The sequence below is a fragment of the Lissotriton helveticus genome, chromosome 9 (assembly GCF_964261635.1).
Source record: "Lissotriton helveticus chromosome 9, aLisHel1.1, whole genome shotgun sequence".
NCBI classification, from domain to species: domain Eukaryota; kingdom Metazoa; phylum Chordata; class Amphibia; order Caudata; family Salamandridae; genus Lissotriton; species Lissotriton helveticus.
In genome coordinates, this window is record NC_136070.1 from 1,057,412,725 (window position 1) to 1,057,433,610 (window position 20,886).

A 20,886-nucleotide genomic window follows, 5' to 3' on the forward strand; every position below is an offset into this window, starting at 1 on the left:
GTGGCAAGTATATAAAGTAGGTAATTTCAACCTCTCTCGTTTGGACTATTTCAAATTGATGAAATTTATTTTGAAGTAACAAAATTTACATACGATGGGTTTAGGCCAAATCACTATATCCACTTCTTGGAAATAATATATTCAAACCCAAAACCTCAAAGACATTGGCCAACTGAACATCCCACATGAAAGTAGGCCAGCTGACTGTGCAATCTCATTCATCCAACATAAGCCTCAGTATTTACATTTTTAAAATTAGTTTGCACTTTTAACCTTTCTGGGGTCAGAAACATTATCAATTTTAATGAATAAATAAATAACGTCATACATAGAAAAATAACTCACTTTAGAAGAACAGGCAGTGCACTTGTCAAACGCCAGACTCACTGGAAGGACATTATCAAACCTTGCTAGAAAACCTCGAATCTGCCAAAACACAAACAGAAAATTGCATAATGGCATAAAAAGGTTAATAGTACATATTTTTTAAAGAGACAAGTTATGCATTTTGAGCATAACATAAAAATAAGATTTAACAAATGAAAAATAGTATTTACAGAGTCGGTACAGTAACAGTTCAACTCCAACGTGTGTTGTTCTGATCTTACCTTTAACAGAAAAGGATATTTATACTGCAACATATTTTAAAGCATCTCATTGTGTGTTTTGACAGCCTACTATCCAAATATAATATTCACAGTGGTAATTAAACTCATTGGTCAAGCAGCACCTTGCTGTATATATCTTTTATGAGACAATGGGCACCAGGTCAGGATGGGTGGTCCAGAAGTCAGGATGAACAATTCATTATGACCATGTGACAAGTGTAAACATAAATCTACACTACACAGAGCGCTGTGACACAACATTAACTTCAGAGCATGACTCTAGTGTGAAACCAAACCAACAGGAAGGAGTAGATAGGGCTATAAATATCAGTATCGCACACCACAAATAATATAAAGTAACATGACAGAATATATTGGTAGCGCCATGGATCAGTATCCACTATCTTGAGAGCAATGGTCCTATCTCGCGAACAGTGAAGGAATAAGAAGCGGGGGCTTGGTTAATGCTAGAAGCTATACTGGCCACCAATGGCAGTAGCAACTCTGTATTTAAGGTTGACCCCACACTCTTGAGTCTTCTACCCTTAATAACTTTGGCACACATTTGAAAATCTGTACCAAAACTGGAGAAGCCAATGTATAGAATAATATCTAAAGGCATGTCGAATTTGGTGCAAAGCAGTTAAATGTTCAGAACTTAAAAGGGGGCGGGGAGAGGGTTCACAAATGTTTTTTCCCTCATCATCAAAAATGACACTTCACTTACTGACGTTTACTTTGCACGTAACTCCATAATTGCTAAACAGATAGCCACCACATTTTATGGCACTGTGGTGTTTTTGTTATTAGGTGAAAGTCTACAGGGCACATCAAAGTATGTCAATGTTTCAAACATTTGATCATGCATGAGCACAAATGTGCACATGCACAGTATTGCGGGTCAGTGTTTAAGTCCGTTAACACCATGTTATGTTATCAGTGTTTACAATGTAAACATATCACCTCTGAAATATCCTACCCTTGTTGGACCATGCAGGGAGCATAATATCAGAATAACCAAGAGTGAGAAAATGCCCAAGACAGTGTTCCACATCACCATAACACCAGACTCGTGAGTGAGTGGGCTTCAGGTTGTCTGTGTCAATCCACCGTAATCCACCTTGCATTGGGCTCACGGGGCTTCAGCCCCCCCCCCCGTCGTGTGTGTCAGCCCGGGCATGACATGTCTTCGCGTGCTGGCGAGCATCTAATTGCAGCCGCACCCGAGTACTTAACAGGTCTTTAAAAGACTATTAATTGTAAATGAGGCTTTTGTTGTGTGTTCACCCATTCTTACAGATACTCTGTCTGTGGTTGGAAGAATTAACCCTTCCCGAAATATTTTTCAGCCCCCGCCGAAATTTGGCTCTAGTTGCCCGCCTGCGGTGAGTGATGGTCACCATGCCCTAACGTTAGCCATAAAGATACTCATCACTGGCTACTCGTGGCGACCCTGGGTTGGACCTGAAGCAAAGTATTGGTGAAGACTGGGGGGGGGAGGCGGACAAGAGGTGGGAGTGGTAAACCGACAGGCCGATGGGATGCTGTTCTGGGCAGGTGGCGATGATGCCCCTGGGCCGCTCCCCTCAGAAAGCGGCATAGTCCTGCACCACCACTACACTTTTGGCCCTGTCGGGGAGCAAAGGAGGCCGTGGCTCACACCACCCCGCGCTTGACAAGTTTTCCTGGCACAAGAATCAAGAGGGAGCAAATGCTCAATCTTATGCGGTGCATGAAGCGCAGCGGTCGCAGGAGGAACAGAGCACCCCCACACTACAAAACATACTAAAAGCAGTAAACGCTGTGCGTACATCACTTGAGTCCCGTATAGACACAGTGTCCTTGGAAGTCTCCCTCATCCGTGCTGATCTTAGGAAAATAGATGGCTGAGTAACAGAGGTGGAGGACTTAACTAAGGGCCTGTCCGCCAACACTAAGGCCCTCGAACAACAGGTTTGTGTGCTGCAAAACCACCAGCAAGGCCCTGGCAGACCAACTGGATGACTATGAAGGCAGGGCCAGAAGGAACAATTTCAATTTTGGGGGTTTCTGATTCATTTGTGGAGGAGCTAATCGCACAGCAGTTACAGCCTAAGAATCTCTCCCAGTATTTTTCCATTGAAATGGCACATCGAGTACCGGGGGAAAGTTCTAGACCGGGGCAGCCGCCAAGGCCAATACTAGCATGTGTCTTTAACTTTCGAGATCAAGATATGATTTTACAAACTGCACGCTGTGCCCCTTCTCTTAAATTAAAAAATAACACTGTCAAATTTATCCCGGACTTTACTATGAAAGTGCTGAGGCAGTGACTGAGCTTTCTAGAAGTCAAAAAAGCCCTCAGAGACAAAGCGCTGAAATATGCAATGGTGTTTCCAGCATAACTCAGGGTGGAGGTTGAGGGCATCCTGGGAGTGGCTGGATGGATGGCGACGAGTAGGAGGCCCGAACAATTCAGACAGGCGCAGGAGACAAATGGGGAGAGACCAGAAACAAACAGCGTCTAGTCAGGAAGCAGAGGATCTCACCGATAAAGACCAATCGCTGGGTAGATAGTCTTCCCCACCCCGAATTGTAGCACTTGTATGGCCCTTCGTTGTGCAGTTCCATACTTTCTACAGTCACACAGATTGACCGGATGGCCTGGTGGATCGAGACCGGGCTCAACCGAAGTTGCAGGACTATGCCGGGAGAGGTGCGAATGGGCAAAAGGCGCTACAGCAAAAATGCCTGAGTATACACACAATGAAACCCTCCACGAAGACACCGGGCGATATGTTAATCATTGACAATGGGGCTGGGAGAGCAGAACAACGGGTCCACGTCTCCCCCAAACCAGGGAAGGGAGGGCAACGGGCACTTTGCAATGTTGGGGTAGCGGGTAGTTTAAAGTCCGTCTTGCAGGGAGGCAGGGTGTTTGCAAGTTACTGAGATTTTTCTTCATTTTGGTTATATGCTCAGTGCAGATACCAGTTTGCAGTTCACGTTTTTATATGCATGTGATCTTTCCCGTTGGGATCAACGACAATACAGTTCATACGTTTTCTTGGTCTGTAGGGAAACCTCCTTCCTCCTTAGTTCCGGCTTATAATATTCCGGCTCGGAAGATTGACATTCCGGCTCTCTAGGGCTCTCTTAGTGACCTGTCCGGCGTCCACTTTTGATCTTGAGGGAGCGGTTGATAGCTTTTCCTCCTGGATTAGCCAAGGAGTTGACAAAGTGTTAAAACCCCTCTCCTCCAGGCGACCAAGACCAATTCCATCTAAACCATGGTATTCAGGCACTCTTAGAGACCTTAAATTGGGCTGCAAAACATTGGAACAATGCTGGCGTTGGGATTATTGTCCATTGGCCAAAAACGCTCTCCGCAAAGCTCAGAGAGACTACTATGCAGCTATTAGAGAGGCAAAAAGTGGTTTCTTTGCAGGACGGATAGCAAAAGCTAACAACAATAGCAAGGATATTTTATCCATTTTGAGAAGCTTTTTGGCACCTGTTGAAGAACAAACGGTCCTTCCTGTATCATCTCAATGGTGTGAGGAGCTGTCTTTTTTCTTTGTTGAGAAAGTACAGAACATTCAAGACAGTCTCGGGCCAGGTGTTCTGGCACCAAGGGTTTCTTAATTTCTACCCCTTTCAGCATCTACTCCATCAGTTCCTCCTTTTATGAACTTTGTGCCCATAGCCGGACCAGATGTCCTGGCCATTCTCAAATCCCTGAAATCAGGGTCTCCAACTGACCCTTGTCCTGCTAGAGTGTTGGCTGGAGTCGCAGAGGTGGTATATCCAACAAGATTATCAACTTATCCTTACAGACCACTGCTGTACATTTGAGCTGGAAACAGGCTAAGCTTTTACCTCTTCTCAAAAAACCCTCTCTTGACCCGTCCAAACTTGTCAGTTATCACCCTATATCTCTTCTATCGGCGCTGACAAAGGTCTGCGAGAAGGTGGTTTTTCGACAACTGGAAGCCTATGTGGAGACTTCTGGCCTTCTCCATCCGGCACAGTCTGGTTTTAGGGCAACTTATAGTACAGAGACTGCGCTAGTGGAGATGGCTGAGGCAATCAGGGAGTTCCCTGGATGCGGGCGGCAGAGCGGCCTTGATTTTACTTGACCTCTATGCCGCCTTCAATACGGTGCCTCACCAACTACTCCTTGCTCGCCTATCAAATATAGGCATTGCTGGCTCTGCCTGGGACTGGATCAAATCTTTCTTAGAAGATCGGTCCCAGCAGGTTTGGATGCCTCCTTTTTCATCGACTGCCAAGTAAATGCTCACTGAAGTCCCCCAGGACTCCACTTTGAGCCCTTTGCTCTTTAATATCTGATTTTTCTGGCTGAGGAAATGATTGCAAAAATAATTGCATACGCGAATGACACCCGGCTCCTATTTACTTGGAAGGACTCCGACCTGTCAACAGAAATTGCCCGGAATTGTCTCTCTGCTGTGTTTAGGTGGTTGGCTCACGCCCAGCTGAAACTGAAATGCAACGAGGACAAGTCCAAGGTCCTTTTATATGGTCAGTTCCCGTCCGCATTTAGAGAGTCTTTGTGGCCTTCAGACTCTCTCCGTCCGAACTCTGAGGGCGCTCCAGCAAAAAACTTGGGGGTCTGGTTCGAAGAGGACCTGCGGTTTGTGGTGCAAATTAAGAAACTCACTGGTGTCTGTTTTGGCACCCTTAAATCACTTAGAAGGTTCTTCCCTTTGCTGCAAGGTCGGCCAAGGAAATGGTCGTGCGGGCTCTTATTCTCTCTTGCATAGATTATGCCAATGCTCTGTATGTGGGAATTCCTGGATACCTGCAAAATAAACTTCAGACCATACAGAATGCCGCGGCTAGACTGCTGTTTAACATCTCAGGCAGATCTAGCATAAAACAGCACTTACGCGAACTGCATTGGCTGCCCATGGCCCAGAGAGTGCAATTTAAGGTCCTTACTTTGGCACACAGAGCTCTGCACGATCTCGGACCACTGTACATTCGGAAGCGTTTTGCTTTCTATGTCCTCAACAGACCGCTGCGTTCAGCCACCCTTCGACGGATGGCGATCCCACTTTTCCGCAGAACACGGCTGGGGGGGCCAGTCTCTGTCCGTCAAAGCAGCTATTACATGGAATTCCTTGCCCCTGAAACTTCGGCACATTCAGGACCTCAGACTCTTTAAAAAGCAACTGAAAACTTTCCTTTTCAAGCAGTCATGCTAAAGCTCTCATTGAACCGGGTCACAGTTATTTTGCGCGCCAGGACACTCGTGAGCATGTGTGCGTGGTATAAATCTGTTATAACATAACATAAACACAGCAACCACTACAAACACAGTCATGTCACAACCACCAGGTGGGACTGTCTCTGACAATATCGCCCCAAAGTCTCTGATCCAAACAGCATCAGCGTTGGTTGACACTCCTGTCATGGAAAGAGCCGAAACAGCCTTCAATCTGCTCTCCTGGAATACTTCAATACATGAAGAGGCAGGCAATAGATCTTGTCCTGTTGCAGGAAAGCCATTTAGTTGGAAACACATGCAAGGCACTTGACAGATGGAGATGCAAATTAGTAGTACACTCTGGCTTTACCACTGGGTCCAGAGGGGTGGTGGTACTGATGCGTAAAAGCTTTCCATTCATTGTGACATGCTCATGTACTGAGGAATATGGCCGCTTTGCAGCCCAGTCTGGCACCTGGGAGGGCAGACGCATAAATATCATGTGGTTATACATATCTCCAGCTCTGCATAATGTGGCCTTGCCATCTATGAGCAAGATGATGTTAGACCTGCCAGAGGGTGAGTTAGTGATTTGCGGGGACCTCAACATGACACTGAACGACCAGCTAGATAGATACCCATGGCTGAATTTCTGACATCTCTGGGCTTAGCGGAAGTATGGTGTGAGGCACACCCGCAAACACGACAATACATTTTCTATTCAGCAGTTCACAACAGCAGATCTCAAATCGACAACATCCTGACAAGACGCATTATTTTAAGGAGATTAGGCACTTAGCTAGGGGCATTTTGGATCACGCCCCCATACTGGCCCAATATGTAGTTGGAACCTCCCCCACTCGTAGAACAATCTCGATCAATCACTGGTGCCTTAAACTTCAACATATCAAAACAAACATTTTGGTAGCCACAGATCACTATTTCTCCGAAAATGTGGTAATGGTCCAGTTGACTTGAGTTATTTGGGAGGCCTACAAAGCAGTGAAAATGGTCAGGCTCTGTCCCTTACTGTGGGATACAAGAAGGAAAAGTGGAAACAAATAGAAGTAGATAAAGAGTGTGACATTCTAATAAGAGAGCAAGCAGCCATGCATACCCGGGACATGGCAGTTGATCATATATTGGAGCTCAAGCGACAGAAACACAGAGAATTAACAACAGAGGCAGCCAGAGAAAAACACCAGGTGCAACGTCATAGAATATATACAAACTGGGAATTTGCGCGAGTAAATTACTCGCATGGTTGGACAAGCGGGATAGGGCTGACCGTTGGGTTACAGCGATATGTAGAAGAAATGGGGTGTGGGAGAGGATCCGCAGGACATAGCTGAGGGCTTTGGAGACCATTTTACACACCTATATTCCCCTGTGGCCTCAGCCACAGTAGATGAGTCGAGGGAACTGCTGGCCGACATACGGCTCCCAACACTAACCTCGGAAGACCGACTAGCACTTGAGGCAGACCTCACGACTGAGGAAATAACGGCGGCCATACTCAGCATACAAGCTGGGAAGGCCATGGGGCCAAATGGCCTCCCAATAAATCTCCTCAAAATGATGGCCACTAAGTGGCACCTCACCTGCTCAATATGTATCTTGAACGTAAACAAGCGGGTATTTTGCTTAGAGACCAATGCGTGGCCTCCATAGCAATGATACATAAGGAAGGCAGGTTGAGGATGTCGCCTCATACCGCCCCGTATTCTTACTAAATGTAGAAGTTAAAATTCTGCCCAAATATTAGGGGCAGGGCTGGACTGGCCGTAGCGGGCACCGGGCAATCCCCCGGTGCGCCGCAAGGGTGGGGGGCTGGTTTGGGGTCCCTGGGGGCCGTTTTTGTTACAGGGCCGTTTTTGTTACAGGGCCGTTTTTGCAGCATCGGCCCTGTAACAAAAACGGCCGAAAACCGGCCCCGGCAAAGAGCTCGGCGGCACCCACAACCCCCCGGAAGGGAGGGGGGCCGGCCGAGCACTTTGCCAGGGCCGGTTTTGCTTCCCAGTCCGGCCTGATTAGGGGCGCACCTTCTCCCAGTTGTGGCGGGGCTTGTACAACCGGATCAGTCCGGCTTCATGCCAGGCTGAAATACCACACTGAATCTATGGCGCCTGAACGGGGTGCTTGCCAGGAAGGATACGATACAAGAAGATGAAGCCATACTGTCCTTAGATGCCCGCATGGCCTTTGATACCGTAGAATGGCCTTATATGTTTGCGGTCTTGGAACACATGGGGCTGGGGAAAACCTATATTGAGTGGATCCAACTTCTATATGCAGAACCACTCGCACAGGTGGTGGTGAATGGACACACGTCAAAGACCTTTCCTTTGCACCATGGGACCAGACAGGGCTGCCCCTTGTCCCCAATAATATTTGCATTGATTCTTGAGCCCCTGGCAAGCTGGATATGAGGGGATCCCCTGATACGTGGGCTAAAGTGGACGAATGGGTGGGAAGATAGAATCTCACTTTACGGCGACAACATTTTGCTGTATGTGGCATCCCATCGATCCTCAATTAACCGAGTCCTTCAGATCTGTTTCAATTTTGGGAGGTACTCACGTCCAAATCGGTGATATATCTGCTCCACGAGCCCGCCCCAATCCTACCGACAGAATCCGGAGCAATCATTGTGACGGATGTTTTTCGCTATCTAGGCATATTCGTGACGGCTGATCCAGAACTTTTCTATGAACAAAATCTGCGCGCCCCCCTGATTCGTCTACAAGGCGTTGTCTGGCACTGGCGTGCAATACTGATATCCCTGTTGGGGCGAGCAGCATTATACAAGATGAGGGCTCAACCCATTTCCTATATAACCTACAAAATACGCCATATAGAGTCCCTGAAACATATTTTAAAGCAATAGAGGGTGAAGATAGAACATTACTCTGGGTCGGTAAACCGCCCTGCATTGCAGCCCTTAAGCCTGTATGGGGGGTATGACGGGGGGATTGCATTACCAGATGTGCAGGTCTACTACTGGGCTGCCCAGCTGTTGATCATTAATAAATGGATATACGGTGTGCAGGAGGAGCCAGCATGCCCCATGGATAAATGGCTGATGGGTAATGGGGGATTCAGACAGGCATTGTATACGAAGCCGAATAAGCAGCAGCTCACTAGCCCAACAGCCCTTACAGCTGCTCTATGGCACACCGTTATGAGAAAATTGGGCTGGTATAACAAAGTCACATTGAGTACACCCCTGCGGCATGCAGAGATGTTGGGCAGCTTGTGCAGATATCAAGGGTTTGACAAATGGGACACTATTGGCCTGTCAAAAGTACGGGACCTTGTAAAAAGAGGCAAAATATTAGCATTTGCTGACTTGCAACAAGAATACGAGTTGTGCGCAGGGGAAGCATTCAGATATTTACAATACGTCATGCCTTGCAGGCGGTGCTCTAGACAGAAGATGACATACCGGAAGCCTCACCTCTGGAAGACAGTTTACTCGCGGAACACATTGAGAGTAAGATAAGATCACTCACTTATCCAACAATTCTCCTGATCCACTGAGGCACCTGCACCAGCACTGGCAGGCAGATCTCGGAGATCTAGAGGAGGAGGATTTGCTTGACGCCCTAGCCTCCCCACAATAAGTTGCCATATCATCACAAGTGAGGCTAATTCAACTAAAGGTCCTCTACCGAACATACATTACATGTACATCATTGTTAAGATGGGTAGAAGTAGCAAGGCAGAGTGTCGAAGGAGATGTGGGGGGACTGGCACCTTTTACCACACAATCTGGGAGTGCCTGATCATCCAGACATATTGGAATGCAGTACCTGCAGGAGTGTGCAAGGTGAGCAGCAACACCTTGAACCCATCACCCAAATTGTGTTTGCTCAATGTGTGGGAGGCCACCGACATGACCTGCATGGATCAAATCTGGATTACCCTGGGTTTTATAATTGCCAAACAAAACATTGCCTATAGGTGGGGTACACACAGAGGCAGCATTTGTGTTCGCTCCTCCGAAGAGGGGCCCACCATGGCCTGGGCAATTTGCAGATCCAATTGCTAATGAATAGAGATGGGAGAGTGAGATTGGCGGGTCACCAGTGGGAATAATATGCATAACTCTCTTATTTTCTGGGAATTGTTGTCTTAAGTGCCTTCATTGTCTATATTACTTTTTCATTGATGTGTGCTGCACTGACAATTTCAATTAAAAAATATTAGGGAAAAAAAACTCTGATATAACAGATGAAACACACATATTAAAAGTATCCATATATAGCAAGAAAAATCATTATGGTGGTTTAAATTAGATAAAGTGATAATGCCAACATTTTGATTCCAGGAGCATTATATCTCAAAGTGCCAGATAAATAAAATGTAGGAGCAATAGTATTCACTTAAAGTGCTTGGGTCAGAAATAATTTTTAAAAGACAAGGTAAAAACGTTATCAGAACAACAAACTCCTTCTTTTGGCTAAAGTGCACTTCAAAAAACTAGCACCTGCATAGCAAACATTACAGTTAAGTTGCAATACATAGAATAGAGCAGCTTTTCATTTGGAGAATTTGAGTCTGTGTAGCAATGGTAATAAAAACGTCCTAGTGAACAGCAAATAAAATTGAGAAAAGAAAACAAAATGTAAACTGGTTTGGCTAGATTGCTCATCACAGGGACATGTAGCACTAGTGTCTGAGGAGTACTGGCTTAAAGGGAAACATACTAGCCAGGGAAAGAAACCCAACCTGAATCTTGCCAAGAGTGTTTTTTCAAAAAACATTGGCCAATTATAATAAATACGGAGCAACTGATGGATCAGCTTGAATAATACAATTATCTCAGACTGGAGGTTTGGACACTTTCTTTAGTTCCCTAGTAGCTTGTTTATGCTTATGAAAACTGATCTGGACCCAATTTTTGACCTTTTTTTGGATGGACTCGGAATGCTCAAACAAGTTGGCACAGCCATGAGCCAAAAAACTATTTTTTATATATTGTAGCCAGGGGATGGCTATACCGTGAGCACAAGTTAAACAGTCTCTAATGACTGCCCAGTTAAGCTCAGCTTCTTTATTAGACCAAATTGAGCACCAGAGAGCCAGAGGGGCAGCATTGATGGTTTCTTGGACGTACTCCAAGCCTAGCTTCAGGTGTAGAGAGAAATGAGGTGTTGAGGAAGGAACGCCTAGTAGCTGGCGGCAGAATCTGTTCTCCTCCATCTGCATCACATGAGCATCCCTGCATCCCCAGATTCCCATTCCATATGTGAAAATCGGCAGGCATTTCCTGTTATATGTTAGCGCCAAGAAACCGCTAGGTAAAAGCGCGCTCTACAAATGTTTTTAAATTCAAATATGTCTCTGAAAGGCAATAGGCTTTCTACCAATTGCCATAGCAAGTGAGGAAGTGATACCTACAGCTTGGGTATATCGGGATATTCTATTTTGAATATAAGGGAGCCAGGTGCATTCTTCACCAAACTCCAGGTCTAAATAGGGAAAAGAACTAACCCTATCTAAGGTTTTACCATCAATGTTTACGGTACGGGTTTTAGTATTTCTTCGGCTGCATACCATAGTAGATGTTTTCTAAACATTTTGCTCCAGGCCCAGGTCTCGCATAAACCTAACATAGCTAAAAATAAGTCTTTTAAGGCCATTAGCCATCTTTAACCAAGAGGACCGCATCATCAGCATATAGCAATGCGGGAACAGGTCTCCACATACAGAACGTCCGCCCCGACAGATACCAAGATTTTCTCCAAGTCGTTCGTGTAGAGGACAAAAAGAATTGGGGCAAGGACACAACCTTGGCGCACCCCACGCTTAATGCTGAAAGGCTCAGTGCATTTGTCAGTGCTCCCAAATCTAACTGTTGCTGTAAGGTCATGGTGGAGAAGCCTTAGAAATATAACCAGCCCCGCTTCAACACCCGTACTCCCTAGGATAATCCACAGCTTTTGTCTGGAGACGCAGTCAAAGGCGCTTGACAGGTCCATAAACGCCAAGTGGGTATAGAATCACTTGGCGTATTTGTATTTTGCCACAATAAGGTGGAGATTGAGGCACGATTCAATAGTCCCAAGCCCCTTTCTAAACCGTACTGGCTTGGGGCAAATATACTATTGTTGTTAATCCAGTCAAGTAAGCGGTTCAGAACTACTCTCCCAATAATTTTAGCTGTGGAGTCTAGGAGGGATATTGACCGATAGCACTGAACATCATGCACATTTCCTATTTTTTAAACGAGGACAATTATTGATGAACGCTACGACCTGGGCACCCCTTGGCTACAGACAGAATTAAATACTGAAGTAAGGACCAGAGTCCAAAACCCTGTGTTGTCCCTGAATAAATCTAGCGGAATACCATCCGGTCTGGGAGCCTTCTTACATCTACTATCTACAATCACTTTAAAAACCTCGCCTCTCTAAACACGAGGTTCGGACGCAGGGAAGTTATCGGCAAGGATGAATCATTAGCCTTGCTACCAGTAGAATACAACCCAGAGAAATACACCAACCATACCTCGGCCGATATGTGAACTGTTACTTTATCATGGGATGATGCAGGGCATAAAACAGATCGCATAGCTTTCCAAAAGGCTAGTGAGTCTTTTGATTGACAAGCTCAAATGATGGATTCCGATTTCTCCTCCTTCATAGCCAATTTCCTACTCTTTATTTCTTGCTGGATATTTCTTTCTACTGGCTATAATAGCACTCTGGGCTCTGGGAGATTGCTTTAAGGTCCTGCGTAAAGAATCATTAGCCGATCTACAAACCATGATTTGTGATGAAGGCGTGGCCGGGCAATAGGTCTAGTAAGCATCTCTTTTATCCACAATAGAAGATTTGAAAAAGTAGTTAAAATAAGGCCCGGATTACAAGACACCAGGTTGCAGCTGTTCACCAGTGCTGTACTATTGCAAACTACCTGGAACAAAATGCTCTTCAAGTTCGCAGTTCGCCATACCACTCTGCACCCTGAATCCTTACTAGTTTAATCCTGGGGTGGCATTGGCTTGAATTTATGTTGCACATAGGGCGACAGTAACTGCACCGTAATGGGGTTATGGTCACTATAAATCTGATTAAGAACCTCACAGTTATTAATAAGTGGAGACATACTCCAGGGGGTAAAAATATAATCTATGGAATGAATTAAATGGTTTATTTGCATAATTTAACTAAAACCATTGCATTACAAATTAAAAAGAAAAAACATTTTCTTGTAGAATAAAGAGTTGATAAAATACGGTTCTTAAGTGCCAGCAATTGTCTCAGGTCTTGTTTTCGAATTTGGGTTTGACTCCCAGCACCAGGCACTATAAAAGTTGAAATATTAAAATCAGTAAGGTTAGGGACCTTATTGGCCAGACCCCGTTCGGTCAAAAGGGAAAATAGGACACGTACCGTAGTATCCATCACATTGCGCTCAGCTTCTTGAGAAAATAAATCAAAAGTAGTTGGAGATAGAGACGGTGGGTGTCTCAGTTTAGCATTAAAATCCCCTGCCAGCATCAAATGTAGGGGGCATTCAGTGCGAGCCTCTTTTTCCACAAGCATATTGATTACTGTAAAGAGTCCCTGAAATTTACAATGGCCCTTACAAGAAAAAATATTATTATAAAAGTTCACCATGTAGATCTTACGGTTTTCATTCCATCTAAGGCAAAATACCTTAGCCTCCCCCGATCCAAAAAAAGGGGAAGAATAGAGCAACCAATATTAACTTTGAACCAGGCGGTCAGCCCTCCTTTTGCTCTGCCCACTGAAGATGGAACCACAAGCAAACTAAAACACATAAATCCATCAAATACTATCTAATTCAACTCCAAGGTTTCCTGCATAAAAACTATATCATCATTTAAAATAAAGGATTGCCAGTCTCCAATCAAAATTTTGGAGGCTAAACCTGCAATGTTCCAACTTAAAAAAGTTTGCATGCGTGATCTATAGCTCCTTTAACCATGGATAAACTCACACCAGACCCTTCACGAGGATAGTTCTGTGCTGGGTTAATGATCATTTGAACAACAGGAGTTAGACTATAAAAGTCCAGTGCACCAGAGCAACCATGCTCCTCGCTAAACCATCAATCAATGTCCTTCAACCCAGCCAAAATTGTGAATCTATTGTTCAGGGGAACTATCGATTGAAAAGGAGGTCTAGGAAAAACATTCTTTGGTACTATAGATCTGGCAAAATTGTGAGGTAAATTAGCAAAATGCTGATAAAAGGAACCAAGTGGCAATATTTTGACAAGGCTAGTTTGTCCGTTCCTGCACTTGCCTGACGCAATATTTCCTGAACAACCATAGGATTACGAATGTTGACCACAACAACATCGCCATTGTACCCTCTTCTTATCCCGCCAATCCCCCCACACGTCTTGCATGTAGTATCTCTTTGAATATGTGCCAGTTACCAGGAAAGTTAGTGTTCAGCCAGTGTATAGATTTATTCATTAGGCCTCTGGTGGATTCCAGTGTACCAGCTGAGAGCCTGGGAACATTAACTAGGGCAACGACATAAGGAGCAGATGCAGGGGGAAGATCGATCACTGGTAGGGAAACCTGGCTGGAATCACATATTGCTGGTTGATTGGCAACTTGTTAGACCATTGTAGGGTGCTCTTTGGTACTCTGGGCGGTTTTGTTCGAAACTGAGTCAATGACCGAGTTGATGGTTTGATTGACAGAAGCCCTTCCATACTTGTGAATAGTGAACGGGGTTTTGAGGGGGTGGGGGTTAGGGAGCACTGTGACTTCTGAGTGCATGTAGAGACCCTAGGGATCAATGGCTTCACTAGTTTAGGTTCAATTTGTACTAAACGAGCAATAATGAGACGCAATTTAGAGCCAGATAGATAACTTAAGCATCTTCTGAGTTGATTCCAGGTATTTTCGTTAGCAGCAGGTATTTGCCCTGACAGATCCTCACTGCAGGGCCTATTGTGGAGTGCCATTTTGCCTTTTGCAGCAGGGTTTTTGATCTTTGTAGATTTAACAACGGCTTTCCTCTTGCATTTGGCTTTTGGTTTACACTCTGAGTCAGATTCACAATGTTGGTCACCACCCACCATACCAATTGGGCTATGCTCAGTTCCGCTTCCTGACACTGGTGACACATCCCCGGACAAACTACAATAACATTAGGAGTTCTGGCCTCTCTCCCCTGTGCACACATAGCCAGTTGTGTCAGCAGATGTACTTATTGTCAAGGTACTATATACACTCGGCAAGGGCCGCTCTGAAGGGCTTTGGTTATTAGACTGAAGCAGGGGTACAGCTAGGGCATGGTCCTCTGTAGTAAGTGAAAGGCATCGCTCCACCAGTCTTATTTCATTAGAAACCATATCCACTGCCCTGGTTAGACAGTTATCAATAGTGGAATGGGTACAGGGTGGTGGTAGAACACTAGGAACACTGGAGGTTCCTTCCTTTTACCCATACTCAGGTGCTACAGTGGGACTGCTCAACATAAAACAGTATAGTAGAAAATACAGCAGAAAGCCTCAGTCCTCAGAACAAAAAGCATGCCAAAAAAAGGTAAAACACTATACCGCTGGTCAGAATAGTGTCTTAAAATCATTGCCAAATATCTCCCAAGGCAGATCTCAGAGGGGTGACCCAACCCAGCCTCTTCCGGACTTCGCCAGCGGGCCCTACAACCAGCTTTATGTGCCCCCTGGCGCTGAGGAATGACGCCGAGGAGTAGCATGGGTCCTGGGGACTTGAGTACTTTGCCCCGTGAAGACCGGCTCTTGAAAACACAGACCCTTAGTCATGAACCATAGGGCTCAGGGCCTCCTGGGCACCTTCTGTGTGTCATACGGCCCAATACGTTTCTCTTAGGGTTATTCTGATATTTCCCCCACCTGGAGATCAACACATTGGAGCAAGCACACCATTCCTGGGTGCTCGGGCTAACCAGCGTAATGGGGCCGCCAACCCGCACTCTTTCTGAGAATGCAGCCGGATGGAAGTGGAGCCCAGTGCCTCACGGTGCAGCTCCGTATTGAAGCAGGATGGGTCACAACCAGCGCGGCTGGGGCCCTCCTCGGGTCCTCGATCAGGCAGGCGCGAGGGCCTTAGGTTCCAAACAAAAGGGGGGTCTGTTTCGGCGCAGCCACAGTCCTTCCTTTGCTTCCCCAGCTCACCCGAGCCCATGAGGCTCTGTCTGGCGAAGGGCGGGGCAGGGGCTAGAGCTAGAGCTGAGTGGTAAATCAATATTCAGTTATAGCAGCATTATTTCTATATTTGATGACACCTAGCGCCTGCCACTGATTTCTCTGGTAGCAGCGGCATGTAGCAGCGGCATGTAGCACCTGGCAGCAACACACCTGCACACATCCTGTTAAGATTTGTCTTAGTAGTAGAGGCTTGCCCCACTACATTTTCAGAAGGGGGATGCGGAGACAAAAATGCCGGGTCACCTGGGCAGGGCAGGGTAGTGGTGCCTTGCAAACTGGCAAATTACTTGGGGACCATAACAAGGTGTGGCCTAGGCCCCCAAGAGGGTGTCAGTCAATGCCTCATTGAAAGGCAGCAAGTGTTCAGTATTTGCCTGCCCCAACTGGAGGACATCAGATTGGAAGCTGTAGGTCAAGAACTTTGGCTACCCTTTGTATGACTGTAGCAAATAAGCACTTTCCCTAGCGGTAGGGCCTGGAGCTGGAATGAGGCTAGAGTTAGGAGAGATGTCAAGGCCACTGGCATCCTTTAGGTCATTAAACCAGGTCTTGTTGTGGAGTTGGCCACATTCATCACCTGAAACATAGTCATTATTGGAATTTGTTTCAAACAGGGAAAGGTATGTGATGGCCTAGCCGTTGCGGATGGGGGACACTAAGAAGTTCCAAGGCAGAATGCTGTGGTTCGGCAGAAACCAAGTGCAGCCTCGGTCAAGGTTATAGCTGTGCCGATTCGGAGTCAGAGAGCACAATGGGCACCCCCTCTTCTAGCGACAATGGAGTTGGCATAAGTGTTGTCCTTCCAGAAACAGGCGTGGGTCGTGGAGCCAGAAGCGGAGTCAATACAGAAGCCTGAAAAAGGCACAATGAAAGGTCCAGCTGCGCAGAAGGTGAATCCGCTGCGGTAACTCAGATGGTGGCCTCTCGGCTTCATGGGGCCAGAGATGTGCTGGAGGGAGCTGGAAGGGATCCATAGAGTTAGAGCATTGCCCTGTGGATCTGCCTCATTTTCTCAGATAGCCCAGAAACCTGGGTTGTGCCAGGCCAAGTGGCAGGATGGCTCTGACATCAACCAACTTAGAGAGCTACATCGAGAGGCTTGGGACCACCTGCATGCCTTCTCAGGTGTGCAAGAGTGGGAGGAAGACGCTGAGCCCCATTTGGATTTGTTATGTTTTCTCTTCGGCTTAACCAAAGACTTGGAGCACAAAGACGATTGAACTCAGGATCGGATTCTACAGCTATTACACCAGAAACGGGACCAAGACCAACCTTTGGACTTAGACCGATCACGACTTGGACTTTTCCAATGCTTGGTGACATACAGCTTTGCCTCACTGTCCCGTATGGCCTTCGGGTTCATCGATGTGAAGTTACTGCGGACATTACAGTCATTGCTCGACCAACGGCACCACTGGCAAACCTGATGAGGGTCTATCACAGACATTTGCTCGTGACTGTCCTTACAGGGTTTGAATCCCATCATCCTGGGTGGTGACATTTCCCTTGCACAATGTAAAACTTTGGTTGAAAAACTGTCTTAAAGAGGCAAGAGGTAGCTCCGGACCTGCGTCTGGTGGTGGAGAAAGAAAGGAATTGACGTTAGCTTGTGGGTGCGGTGCCTATGTTGTATCTATGCATCATTTCCAGAGCAGATGATTGTCAGTGTGGAGCTGCAGTGCACCATATACCGGTGTGCAGAGTACTGCGGAGTGTCTTAATCCCCATCTAAACACCATTTGGAATTCTTCCTTCAGACAGGGTACGTACCCTGTAGCTTAGAAACATGCCTTTCTCCTACCCATATTAAAAAAAGCCAACAACCGACCCGGAAATCACTGGTAACTATAGACATATCTCTCTACTCCCCGCTCCTGCGAAGGTCTAGTGCCTAAGCAACTGGCTGGGTTCACAGCCTTCTCCATGCATCTCAATCTGGTTTCCGCCCTGGTTTCAGCATGGAATCAGTTTTGATTCAAATGGCTGATTCCATACGATGGGCGGTGGATGGAGGCTCCAATGCTAGGTTAGTGCTGTTGGATTTATCTGCAGCATTTGACACAGTCTCTCACTCTATCCTCTTAAATCGCCTAAAGGGCATAGGCATCCAGGGAACTGTGTTGAACTGGCTATGCTTAACTTGTAAAACATTAAGTGCAGGTGCTGGAAATTTTGCCAAGGAGGCCACAGCTCACTTCTTCCTCTGGTGACCCCACTTTCAACACTCTCACTGCCTCAGTCTCTATCTTCTAACCTTGATATGTTGTCTGTCCCCTAAGTCTTTGCTCTAAGAGTCTATCCTCTCACCTCTCTAATTGTTTTCGGTCATCTTTGTCACACCTGGTGTGTTACCTTATTACCTGTATTTCTGATTTGCCCTCTATTCATTCTAGCCATGCCCTTTTTCCTCTTCACTTTTATCCATGTTCTGCTCTCTCTCCTCTCGATCTTGGCTCTTTACTATCACTCTTCTAGCAGTGATTAGCTGTGTCTCAGTTTTATCCTATGTCTGCTTTTATTTCTCTGTCCTGTCCTCTACGTCCTTTCATTCTATCTTCTTTCTTCTTAATGCGCTCTTCTTCACGTCATGGCTGCTTTCTCTTTGTATCCGATTTGCTCTCCTTTTCTTCTACTTAGCTCCATCTTATCTATCTCCTGTCCTGTTGATTTATTCTCCTCTTTACTCCTGCTCTTTCTCTCAACTATAACACTGCTGCTGCCTGTGACCCCTGTCGTCAGCCTGTACATGTCCCTGCTATTTTGAACTCTGCGTTTTCCTGTTGTCATTCCTAAAGAAGTGGAAGATGGCGTGTTTTACTTTCTTACCTACACCGCAAAAACAAAATGTACACCAAATGAAAATGCTTTTTTTGCATATCTTAATCAGTGCGGTATGACTTGATTTATTGCGGAACAGACGGCTGCTGCTGGAGCACAGCAGGTGATGTCACTGCTAGTGCTGCCTGTAATTAGTAGGTCCAGGGATGGCGAGGGCATCAGCATCTACTACTCAGCTTGCTGTGACCCTGCCTGCTACAACACAGGCACTGTCCCCTGTCATACACAGATAATAACGTAATGACCCGCCCATCCCAGGACCCAGTTATGCCCACGTACCGACCCCTGTCGTCAGTCCAAGTGGAATCCACGCTAAGGGGGAAAGTGTTCTTTACCATGATACCCACCCCTCAGGAACCAGTCGTGAATCCTGCATGTGCAATCAGTTTATACCCACCCCTGCTCAATGCTCTACAGGAGTGGCCCATCAAGGGGGTCTCCTGAAGAAGCACAACATCAGGTGCATGTTTCCTGACATATTGGAGGACGATACTTCGCTTAACTTTGTCACCAAGCCCATTAACATTCCAGCTCAAAATGCTACCACTTTTATCCCACTGTGTATGCATTGATAATGTAGAAAGCCTTTTCGTTGATGAAAAACAAAACAATTAGAAATCAAATCAAACCCCCCCACCAACGACCCCCCACCCTCGGTCCTGCCCTCTGGGCTTGTAACGGCCCATAACAAATTGGCAGAGTGCCTGTCGCCCAACGTCTAATACTAAATGAAGTAAATTGGGGAACACAAAGTCCCCGGTTCCCCCAACCCCCTACCAATAAACATTTCACTAGGCTCTGAGAGGAAACTGTCTGCCACATAGAGGTCCGAAAGTTCGGTCAGCATTTCACCCTTCTACCGTTTTCAGGAAAAAAAAATCAGTCCTATAAGGTTGTACCTCGGACTTTTCAGTTATTTGGTGGGGTACCCAGGCATCCAAACAAATCCAGATTGTTTTCAGTGTTCCGGAGCCATATCTCCCAGCCCCACTGCCGCCCAACTCATACCTTATGGGATTCTAACCAGTGCGCCGCTACCTCGGGAAGATCGAAGGACCAGGCCCTTCCGTCTGCCTCCACTCGAAGTCTTGCCGGGAAAAGCATTGCGTTTTTGAGGGCTTTATCTCTGAGCTGTTTCTTGACACCCAGGAATGAACGTCGTTGTTTCTGAACCATCTGAGTGAATTCGGGGAAAAAGGAGATGTCTGCATTTTCAAAGTGCAGTGGGGCCCCCTTTCTGGCGCGCTGAAGTATGGCGTCACGGTCCCGATAGTTGAGGATCCTGGCCAGGATCGGACGTGGTGGGGCCCCCGGCTTCGGACGACCCCCCAGGACTCTATGGGCCTGCTCCACCATGAAGAGGTTCCCAAGGCCTTTGAGCTTGAGGTGCTGGAGAATGAGGTCCTCCACAAATTGGTCCACTGACTCCCCTTCGGCCTTTTCCGGAACCCCTAAAATTCGGACGTTGTTGCTGCGTAGACGTCCTTCGTAATCGTTCATTTTTGCCTCGGCGAGTTTCCTGAAGGCTTGCAGTTCCCCTATTTCAGATTGTTTTTGGGATGTGTCCTCCACCTGGGATGGTCTTAAGCTCCACCTGCTTTAATTTTTCATTATTCTTATTAAGATCTGCTCGAATGAGGTTGACTTCGAGAGAGATAGTGTCCGTTTTGTGTTCCAGGGAGGATTTAAAATCTACAGTTGCCACCATGACATCCTTGAGTGTGGGGTCATTGTCCGGGTTCCCCTAGTCACCAGCTGCCTTATGTTTGGGGTAATGGTCCTGCACACTCTCTCTAGTGAAGGCATATTTATCGAGTTTAGTCGTTTGAGCAGACTTGAGGCCTTGTGCTGACGCCATGCTACTTTCTTGCGTTAGTTGGCTGTGCTTCACAGAAATGTCTCCAGAAGGGCAAGAATGTAGCGGTACTTTGACGTTCTCCTCAGAGGTTCCCAAGTTAGGGAGGCAAAGACCAGATGCGTCACACTCCCACCCGCAGAGGAAGACCAGAAACGGCAAGTGCGCACCCACACGTTCGGCCCCTCTAT

The 20,886-nt window shown here is 46.4% G+C and overlaps 1 protein-coding gene across 4 annotated transcripts in view; it reads right to left on the reverse strand.

The window, feature by feature from the left end:
• The window catches only part of ATG7 (autophagy related 7), a 1,226,522-nt gene that overhangs the window by 592,766 nt on the left and 612,870 nt on the right, over window positions 1–20,886 (reverse strand). For all 4 annotated transcript variants that reach the window (XR_013601115.1, XM_078661409.1, XM_078661411.1 and 1 more), the window contains exon 18: window positions 346–426. Coding sequence is in view for 3 of the 4 variants with exons in the window: in XM_078661409.1 (XP_078517535.1) it covers window positions 346–426 (81 nt within the window). In the remaining variant the exon portion in view is untranslated. The remainder of the gene's footprint in view (window positions 1–345; window positions 427–20,886) is intronic.